The 11383-nt window shown below is 30.8% G+C and overlaps 1 protein-coding gene across 2 annotated transcripts in view; it reads left to right on the forward strand.

Annotated features, from left to right (window-relative positions):
* The window catches only part of LOC139487708 (reelin-like), an 80848-nt gene extending 70721 nt beyond the window's left edge, over window positions 1–10127 (forward strand). For both annotated transcript variants that reach the window (XM_071272720.1, XM_071272709.1), the window contains exons 49-60: window positions 397–939; window positions 2665–2860; window positions 3222–3397; window positions 3671–3777; window positions 5148–5327; window positions 5625–5833; window positions 6571–6812; window positions 7196–7347; window positions 7711–7927; window positions 8315–8426; window positions 8903–9081; window positions 9768–10127. In XM_071272720.1, coding sequence (XP_071128821.1) covers window positions 397–939; window positions 2665–2860; window positions 3222–3397; window positions 3671–3777; window positions 5148–5327; window positions 5625–5833; window positions 6571–6812; window positions 7196–7347; window positions 7711–7927; window positions 8315–8426; window positions 8903–9081; window positions 9768–9822 — 2368 coding nt within the window. In that variant the 3' untranslated portion in view covers window positions 9823–10127. The remainder of the gene's footprint in view (window positions 1–396; window positions 940–2664; window positions 2861–3221; window positions 3398–3670; window positions 3778–5147; window positions 5328–5624; window positions 5834–6570; window positions 6813–7195; window positions 7348–7710; window positions 7928–8314; window positions 8427–8902; window positions 9082–9767) is intronic.
* The last annotated feature ends 1256 nt before the right edge of the window (window positions 10128–11383 follow it).

An 11383-nucleotide genomic window follows, 5' to 3' on the forward strand; every position in this document is an offset into this window, starting at 1 on the left:
AATCAAGATGATAAATATAAAATGGAGAATAAAAAAATGAATTAGATTATATATAGACATGTACAAAACATATGCAAGACCCATTGGTGGCCTTCAGCTGTTGTCTGTTCTTTGACACATTCCCTATTTCTATCTCTTTTTTATGTACTGTCTATTGTTTTTTTAAATCTACAAAAGATATCTTTAACATGTATCAAGGGTGTCACTCACCATAAAACAAAAAAAGAGCCAACAGAATAAAAGTATGGTGTATGTAGGAAACCGGTTTAATTTTTATTTTAAATCAATTTCAAATCAAAGGCTCAATATCTGGCCAGTGGGTCCAAATACTTCACCTTAGATTACTTTTTATAGACAGTTTGCATATATATGTAATATCTTTGTTTTCCCTTTTAGGTTTGTAACAGTAAATCTGCCTCAAAATGCAAGGAAAAATGGTGTACGCATCAGATGGCTTCAGAATGAAAGTAGCAATAAGCAAGGAGCTGATTGGTTATTGGATAACGTTAGAATAGGTGGTAGTTTGACCAATCCAAATACACTTGTCAGCCATTTTGATTCTATAAATGATGAAGAATGGTTGAGATCAGACAATGTACAATCTGATAGTTACTGTGGAACCTCTGATGTTGCCATGGGGGCACCATTAGAAAATGAGGATTCTGTTTTAATATCTCGTGATGTAGATGTCCTCGATGATCACATGTTACAGTATGAAATAAATGTAGGTTGTGGTCAGCCGTGGAATCAATCAGTTTTACCAGTACATCTACAGTACTCTACTGATGATGGTCTATCCTGGCGCTATCTGACTCCACAATGCCTGCCTAGTGACCCTCAGTGTAATGGAGGACCACAGATGGCTAGTTTATATCACAATGAACCAATGGGAATGTGGAGAAGGTTTACATATAAGTTAAATGGTCTTCCTGTATCCAGGTATTAATGATCTGTTCTATATATTTGTTCAGGCATTTTTTGGAAAGATTAGAACTTGTTCTAAATCTTTACTTAGGCACCGACCTCCCTAACAACAGGACAGGTTAGCTACTGTTACTAAATGTATTCACACTGAAATATAGTTCCCTATAGTTCTCATGTTTGTGCACATAATACACATATACACTGAAAAAACTGGGTATATTATTGGAGCAGTTCATTCAAGAATGTATGTCATTAAGGTGTGTTGATGTGCAGGCATTTTAAAAAACATTTTGATTAGGTAACTGGGTATTGATTCAACTAGTATGATTGACAACTGTCATTATCACTAAACAATCAGAGACAAGGTGGACCTTTAATTACAATGCCCCACCTCCTAAACTGCCAATCAAATTGACCACATTACCTATCAACCTCAGTCTTACATAATTCTACAGACCAATCAATGTACATATACTTCTTAATACACAAGTATTTGACCTCATAATTGAATACACAAATGTGTATATTAGATGTTTGATATTTATAATGATGATAGATTTATTTATTGCCAATTACTTTTGATCTACATTACATAAAGTGATTCTGTAAATTATATCTGAAAGATAAGTGATTAATGGATTAACAAGATCTTAAGAAAATGAAATATGAATATAAATAAAATTATGAATAAATAAAAGGTATTCAAGTAAGGCCTATAATTTACTTGATAAATTTCCAATAATCATCTGTAATTAATCAACAATTAAATTAGTACACTTTTTTTTTTATCTGAAACAGTATAAAAATTTTAAAACTTTTAATTATAACAAACCATTGTTTATTAGTTTATTTCCCATCAATCATTATGTCTATTTTAGTCATTTGAATTTTTTTTAGAAGTGAATATATATTTTTGCAATCAAAGAAAGAATCCACATTTCAATAAGATAAGTTTTTTAATTGGTTTACGTTGAAAAGGTACATTTTCAATGCCCTGTGTTGAAAAATACTTAAAAATTGACCAAAAGGCACTCTAAAACTTATAATCTTCAATGCCATATAACCTCTGTTTCAACTGACAAAATGCCCCAAAACAACATTTTTCATTTTTTTTTTGGTTGACATTTTAAAGTTTTAATCTGTTGGTCCAGATTTATGTTTTACAAGGATAGTTGGTAACATTTACTAGATAATTCAAACTACTCTTCTAATCTTTCCATGAGTGATTTCCATCACTTTGATTATCAAGTAAAGTTTTTTTTAAATGTAATAGACAAATACTGTTAATTCAGAGTTAAACACATGCATTCATTAATGCAAATTTTTGATCTCTTGTGAAAATGTGAAATTTATTCAATAATGTGATTGCAAAAATTTTATTAGAGAAAATCCTTACTCAAATTATGAATGCAAGTGTTTTTTTTATTGCTAACTGGATAACATCACTTGATAATACTTTGTGACAACTGTATTATTTTCCTACATGTAAATGAACAGAATGAATGAAGAAATAATTCATGGCAGTTATAGGGAAAAACTTTCATGAGAGGTTTAATTTCACTTATTAAAAATCACTTATAATATCCACATCCCTTAACTCTGCTATATAAGGAACAGGAACAATACAAACATGAAAAACTAAACCAAAAGATCATATTCTGCTTTAGAAATTGTAAAATTCATAAAACTGTAAAATGCTTATGGTTATTATGCAAAACTAAAACTGGATTATTATTTCAGAGGTACAAGATTTCGGTGGACCCAGAAAGCTGATAGAGGATCAGACAATACCCATTCATGGGGTCTCAGAAATGTTTTTATTGGTCCTGCCTGCCCAGGACATTGTAATGGGCGTGGTCTCTGTGTAATTGACAGATGTGACTGTGATCAAGGTTACACAGGCAGTGACTGTAGTATACTTACTGACAATAATCCTGTAAGACTTTTGCTAAATCAGTTATAAAATATAAGTCAAATCATCAACACATCATGTACTTGTGGTATGAATTATTAAATAGCATGACATTTAACTGAAGAAAATCAGATTTTAGCCACCAAATAACTTAAATTTATAGAAAGGGCAATACAAATGCAACAAGTATACAAACAATCTCAATAACTGCAACATGTTAATTGCCATCCTTGGTTTTTAAAATAAATCTTTTGTAACATGGCAATAGGAAACTTGATGATATAAACCATACCAGAAAGAAACCGATGAAATCATAATCTTTTTATTGACAGAATGTGGTTTTTATCTAGGTGTACATATAAATGTATCAGTTATTCATTTTCAGACTGAATTGAAAGACAACTTTGAAAATCCTAATGTTAACAAATCCAAATGGTCACTAGTTGAAGGAGGAAATATTCAGAAAGGTTGTCATGACATGGTGGAGGACACTGCAATGGTGATGGGTGGTCCTGGTAATAGACAACTGGTGACTGTTAACCTTGACCTTCAAAGTGCAAAGTAAGAAAAAAAATATGTTATAACTTTGGTTCTGATGAAAAGCATTTATATTAAACAAAATACAAATCCAAGTATAAGCGATACATAAGCCTCTAGTCCACCTTTGTTTCAGCTGGATTACTTAAATTGAATAAATACATTTCTCCTTTAAAATAAAAAATGACAACAATTTCATAAGTTGTATAAATCTTTTCATACTGTTCAGGTTATAAAAGATAATTTTCACTGAAATTCACTTTAAGAATTATGATCAATAAAGTTTGCACTTTACAGATTTATTAAGTATGTAGCAGTAATTGGAGGTCAAAGTTCACAGGAAGGATGCTTTGTACCGAACTCGCCAGAGCACAGTGTGGTTTTACAGTATTCTACAAATGGAGGTTAGTCTAAACTAAGCTATCATATCTTACTATGTAAAGAGATGAAATTTGCCAATCTTTTAGAATATCCACTGTTATAAGATCACTTGGTCCTTTCACTCAAATTTTATAAAACCAATTCTCATGGAATTACCATAGACGGATGAATGCTCCTTTTTAATTTCCAATTTTGTCAATTTGGAGTTTAAATTTATTCATGTAGGATTGTGCATTGTCACAAATGTTGTACAGTCTGTCAACTGTGCTGTGATATTTTTCGTTGAAATTTTATCACAAAGCTGAATTGATAAAGTAGAGTGGGGTGCTCATTTTCGCCATATCTTTCCATGTTTTCTTCGGTTTATTTTCAGGTCTTTATGTTTTTGAAGTATACTGATATTTCTATATGAAGATAACTTAACATGCAAAATATTCTTAGCTTTAAAATGTGTTTGTTTTAAGAAAAATCATCTGAAAAGTTGGGTTAAAGGGTGTTTGAAATTTCCTAATGTTTTGTCAACGGGGGACACATATTCGCCGTTTTTACACATCTAATTTAAACCAAATAACTGCAGCTTTAAACAATATTTATCAAATAAATTTCATTATAGATGAATAGCAGACATTCGAAAGGTGTAAAAAAAACTGAAGTTTTGGGCAACCAGTCAAAGAATTACTAAGAAATACTTTTTTTTAATCGTTTTTTTTTTTTCGTTCAGGAAATTGGCAGAAAATCGTTGTCCGTTTTTCGGTCCTTTGCGATAAGTGCCGAAAATTTAGTCTCATTTTCAAAAATAATCATATTTGTTATAAAAATATAATTTACCGGCATATTTCTTCCATTTCAACCATACTTGAAGTTTTTACACCTCAAAATCATAAAACGGCGAATATGAGTGCCCCACTCTAGGCTCCCTTTCAACTTTCATTATTTTCAAATATGTTATATTCAAGATGTTCATAAAAATTAACCAATTTACACATTTCCCACACTATCTCAATTATACATGGAATAATTTCTTCTAAAAAATTGCACTGTTGTTGAGATTGATAAAAATCTCTTAAAATGATAAATATTTTTATGGTTTGACGTTTCAGAAATATGAAATTTTCAATATGCACAAGACAGACATACCATGTTCTCTTGACACAGCTGCTTTTTGGTTGTTGTTTAGATGCTGTCTCATTTATATACACCCATATCCACTTTCATTCAACAAAGAAATGAGCAAACTTAGATAATAAGTTAACACTTAGTACGTGTCATATAGTTATCAGTTTTCAAGAAATTTTTATAGAAATTAATTTATATGTGTAATTTAAACATTTATCTGAGTGGGGCACTTTCATTTATATTTTTTAATTAATCTGTCATTTTTCTATAACTTCAGGTATAGATTGGAAAACCCTGCATGTACTTAGTTATGGTAGTTACTTACACCCTAAGAAAGATTACATCATATTGCCAGTAGATGCCAGATCTCCCAATACTCTAGTAAGGTGGTGGCAAGGCTTAGCTCAGGATGGATCACAGAAAGGACCACAGTGGCAAATAGACAATGTTTTTATTGGTACCTAACTTTTTTTTTTTTTTTTTTTTTTTTTTTTTTTTTTTTTTTTTTTTTTTTTTTTTTTTTTTTTTTTTTTTTTTTTTTTTTTTTTTTTTTTTTTTTTTTTTAATATATATCTGCCAGTTTTCTTTTAAAAGAGCTACATTGCTTACTCCTTGTTACAAGTGATTAAAATTGTTTTTTTTTAATTTAATAGGCACTAATTCAAGTGCTTTTGGACAAAATTGTTATGTTAAAAAAATGTGTATGTATCTTCCAGCTTTTAAGTAAATAATTTGTAATGTGTAAATTGTACAGGTGGCTCTGAAATAAATCCAAGTTCAATGATGACAGATTTTGATAATATCCAAGGAGATCAATCTTGGGAGTTTAGTCCATATGGAAAAATTCAAGAGGACATCTGTACTCATCATGACAAATCTATGTTTTGGGACAGTGGAGCTGGTTCTAGAAGTTTTACCACTGGTGAAATGATTGTACAATATGGATATATGCTACAATTTGAGGTACAATTGTATATTTATTGTCATACTTGAACTTTACTTTGAAGAATCAAGACTTAGGTTTGACCTCATCTGAAGTGTCAACAATGGTTCAAGTTTATGATAAGGTTACACATACAAGACATAGACCTGTGTTTACAGTTTATTTTCTCTTAAAAGAATAAACTTGAGGTCAAAGTTTTTTTTTTAATGAGTTAAAAAAATTATATTATTTCTTTAAATCTTACATTAATATTATTATATGCATACAAAACCAGCACCACTCCACAAGTACAGGTAAAATTTGATAAGTCTGATCTGCAATATAACAGAATTTAATATACCAATCTAATCTGTTACACAGCCTTGTATGGTATAATATCTTAATAATATATTAATCTCAATGATCAAGATCTTATACCAAGTGAGCTACATGTATTGTTATGGAAGATATAGTAAACAAAGAGAAGAAAAAAAACTAGCATAACATTATCTACAAAGTTCAAACATGAAAAAAATAATTAAGAAACCCCTCATAGGAGCAATTTACCATTTTCACATTTTTGAAAATGGAAACAGATACAGTATGTAAAGATTTCAACAGAAATAAATGAATAATGGTCTAAATAATCCCTGAAAGCCAAGTTCCCAGGTCAGAAATTCAGGCCCCTTGGACAATCTTAGTTTATGCTTTTATTTTGGGAAATAGTAAATAGTCCTTATAACTTTTCGTTTGAATTTGTAACAATTGTATATTTCAGATTGTTGTTGGGTGTGACAGACATGTAAATGCCTGTAACCCCTATCCACCAATCCGATTAGAGTATAACAAAAATCCTCACTCAGACCAATGGAACTTGTTACAACCATTATGTCTCCCTGATCATAATACATTGATGGAATGTCAGCCTAGTTATTACCATGCTCCTAGTGTCTATACACCTGAGGGCTATCCTTCCTGGACATTGGTTACTATCGAGCTGAAGGATAAAGTTTTCTCAGGGTGAGTTATCCTGGATCGATATGTAACTGATGCTACAAACTTGTCCAAAATTGATCATAGTTATATTATCTGTAAAAGTTAGCTGTATATAGTTTGAATGTTCTCACCAAACGGTTTCCAGTTGTTAACATTGAAATGTTGAAGCGGTAAGCTATTAAAAATTACACCAACTTGAAGATAGATTTTATTAAAATAAAGAGATAAAAAAATGACAAATAGAACAGATTTTTATGCATTCTTGTTTTAACTGCCCTAACATTTATAATTGAAATTTATAATTGAAATGTTTCAGTAGATATAAAAGTGTCTTCTTAGTTATTCATTATTTCATGCACAGAGAAACTTGTTTAATTATTTGTAAATACAAAGTCTGAATATTACAGAAATACGAGATTTAGATGGAAGCAAGATGCCTCAGAAGTTGGCGGAACAATGTGGGCTTTGAATCATATATATGTTGGAGAGAAATGTCCTGATATGTGCAATGGCAGGGGCATATGTAAAGATGGAATCTGTCATTGTCAAAGTGGACATGGTATTCTATTTCTATATTTTATACACTTCAATTTCATATACTTTTAACCATCAGTTCTAATAAATTTTTGAATACAATTAATTATCTCTGAAGTACAGTGAGAACTATACTTAACATATTAATATTAAAGTGAAAATGGCAATGGTGTTTAAGTGTCATTGAGACAATATTAAGAAAACACTCAGTATATTTGGCTGTCAGGCACTGTTCAGATAGAATTTTTAGATCTGTGACTGTTATTCAACAAGCCAAATTTTACATTACATCAACTACAAGACAAGTATTAATCCAAGACATGTTTCTCCCTCAATACATCTATTAAAAAATAAGTAAAAAATAGCACAATACTGTATTTTATTATAGGAGTTTCTTGTCGTCCTGTAAAATTTGGTATGCTAAGGAAGATGCATGAGACCTTTGAAGGAAGAATATACCCACGTTACTGGGAGTCTATAACTGGTGGAGGCATTGGGTTTGGATGTGGTGCACTATTACCTTATGCTCATGGCAAGACATTATACTTTAATGGTTGTGGTTTAAGAGAGGCAAGGACAGCAGAAATGGATTTGTCTAGAGCATTGTAAGTCTCTTTTTTTCATAGTTTAAATATTTGGTTAGATTAGTGAAGGGACCATTTTTCTTCCTACAGTATTCAGGATTTTGGTGCGATAAGGATGCTTTTCCTATTTAATTGGTTTGAAAAAAATAAAAATTGTGCAATAATTCATGGAGGCTGGAATTTATATTTATTTTACCACAGGTTGGCCATTTGTGCTTTATTTTACCACAAGCATAAGCATGTGCTCAGTATTTCCTTTGTTTAAAAAAATATTCTAATTTGCTGTTTCATTAATAAATATACATAACATTTTTAAGATACTTCAGTTTATTTTGCCATACAGTACTCATAGCGCAACTACTTCTTTCATCCTGGGTCAGTGGTTATTTATTTCATTTTTATTTTCAGGAAAATAATGTTTGTACTACAGATTGGTTGTAAGCAACAAACTGTTTCTTGTAATGTAAATGTAAGAGCTGAGTCCTATCGAGGAATATTATTACAATATTCTACGAATAAGGTTTGTATTTGGGATAAAACTCTTAGATTGTATTCTTATTAATATCATTAATTAAGTAAGAAGTAGAATGTTACCACAAAAATCCTATAAAGAATGATATTGAAACAAAATTGAAGACTCAACATGAGTTTAATTTTTACGGAATATTTCAAATTACCAACTCATGTATAAAAATATAAAACATGAACCTGTGGTGAATGTAAGGAATACAATTGGATTAGTTTTATAAACAAACTAATTGTGAAAGAAACTTTGAAATTATCAAACAAGGCAATTTTGTTGTAATTCTACTAACAACATATGAAGATATACTGCAAGAAGATGGATCAATAAATAAGACATATTACTGGAAATAATCAAGGTAAGATACCATAATGTACAAATTTTGACAATAAACTTTCATGTAGAATGGGATGAAAAGATTCAACTTGCCTTTTCTGTTATTTTATTATTAAAGTTTGGCTTATTTCCCTTAGGGTGCAGAATGGAAGCTGTTAGCAAGGCATGACCCAAGTCATTATCTCAACCCAAAGAGAGCAATGTATGACCTTCCTTCAGATGCTAAAGTTGTTGGGGTCCAGATAAGGTGGTGGCAACCAGTACATGATGGTGTAGGCCATGATCAATGGGCTATTGACTCAGTTGAAATTATACCGTAAGTATCAATTGGTTGTGTAAATATGACCATGTAGATGGGTGACTAGAGAGGCATTGTAACTTGAAATGAATTTTGATAAAAAGATAGAAGAATTTTAGAACGATGCACAGTTTTAAGATGACTTATTTCAAAGGGCTCCCATCATATATATATATATATATATAGATTATTTTTTAAAGAGTAATATTAAAAAATATTGTTTGATTACCCTCAAACCAACCACATAAATATAAACTGGATACTGTTATATATATTTTTTAAATATGGGTTTTGAATTCCATCTAGTAATTTTTGGTAAAAAATAACCTATAGTTTAATTTGATTTAAATGCATTTGTAAATTGAATCCAGTATATTGAGGAGGTGAAATTCACATTTTATCTGCATAAGATTGCAAATTAATATTTCAATTTGTTAAAAAAAATTAGTAATTGCTTAAAAATATGTATAAGGTATTTTGATACTTACATATATTTTGATTATAGTTTCAAAGTAAAATGCAATCTAGATATTCTATAAACATATGCGCTTTTATCAACTGCTTACAAATGATGTGCATTTTGTTCCAAATAGAAATTTACAAATTTTTATCTATTTTGACTGGATCATCTAATAATAATCATGGTTCCTGCTCAAATAAGTAACAAGAAAAATTGTAAGAAATGTTGCAATTTTCTATTACAGGGATCATAACTCGTACACTTCCATGTTACAGAGAAGGAAAAGAAGAAAAGCATAAGGAATTATCTGCAAATCATAATCAGTGCAATATGTTAATTGTGGTGTGGTGTAAATATATATGGATCAAATTTATCCTATTTATTTTTATCAGACATTGTAAATGTTTAATATTTGTACTTTTACCTGGAACTTTGTGTCTGAGCCATTGCTTTTAGTGATAAACATTTGTTTTACTACATGTCAATCAATGCAATAATGATAAAATAAAGGTTATCTGCACTTTGTATGAAATGCAGGGTTTCCGCTGGCGGTCACCATTTTCCCATTTTGCGAATAAATAATAAATTGTGGCTATTAAAATTCTTTATTTGCGAAAGAATTTGGCAGAAAAAATATAAGAATTCGATTTCATCCATCATGTTTACTTTTCTCATCACTTGGCGTTCGTCGTCTGTCTTCGTTAACTTTTACAAAAATCTTCTCCTCTGAAACTACTGAGCCAAATTAAACCAAACTTGGCCACAATCATCATTGGGGTATTTAGTTTTAAACATGTGTCCGGTGACCCGGCCAATCAGCCAAGATGGCCACCATGGCTAAAATGTTCAGATGAATCAGACAGCCCGTTGTTAGGTTGCTGCCCCTGAATTGGTAATTTTAAGGAAATTTTGCCGTTTATGGTTATTATCTTGAATATTATAATAGATAGAGATAAACTGTAAACAGCAATAATGTTCAGCAAATTAAGATTTACAAATAAGTCACATGACCAAAATGGTCAGTTGACCCCTTTAGAAGTTATTGCCCATTATAGTTAATTTTTAACCGGATTTTTGTTACAAAAATGTCGGTTATTGATTTGGGGATGTACGGCGGGCGGCCGGGCGGTTTGTCAATCAAATGTTGTCCGTGCATTAACTCATGAACCGTTCAACCAAAGCTTTTAAAATTTTAATATGTTGTTACTGACAACTAAATGAAGGTGAAGTTTAATAATGGCGATTTTGACTTTTACCGTTCAGGAGTTATGGTTCTTGAAAGATCATAAAATGGTGTTTCCATTCACGTTGTTGCATTTACTAATGAACCATTCAATCTAAGCTTTTCAAATTTTAATATGTTGATACTGACTACAAAATGGAGGTCAAATTTGATATTGACGATTTTCACTTTCAGCATTCATCAGTTATGGTTCTTGTGATATTGCCAGGACACAAATAAATGTTAATAAATCCAGTTTGCTGTCGTTGTGACAGCCTCTTGTTAACCATTTTTTGTAAATTTTGTAATCTTTTACTAAAATCTTCTCCTCTGAAACTACTTAAACATATTTAACCAAACTTGCCCACAATCATCATAAGGGTATCTAGTTTTAGAATTGTGTCCAATGACCCTGTTCGCGAATCAAGATGGCTGACATGGCTAAAACTAGTACATAGGGTAAAATGCTGTTTTTGGGGAAAAATCTCTGTAACCAAAGAATTTAGAGCAAATCTAACAAGATAAAATTGTTCATAAGGTCATAGATCTATCTGACCTGAAATTTTCTGACCATTCAGGGAACCTGTTGTTGGGTTGCTGCCCCTGAATTGGTAATTTTAAGAAAATTTTGCAGCCTT

This window comes from Mytilus edulis, chromosome 1, assembly GCF_963676685.1.
Source record: "Mytilus edulis chromosome 1, xbMytEdul2.2, whole genome shotgun sequence".
NCBI lineage: Eukaryota > Metazoa > Mollusca > Bivalvia > Mytilida > Mytilidae > Mytilus > Mytilus edulis.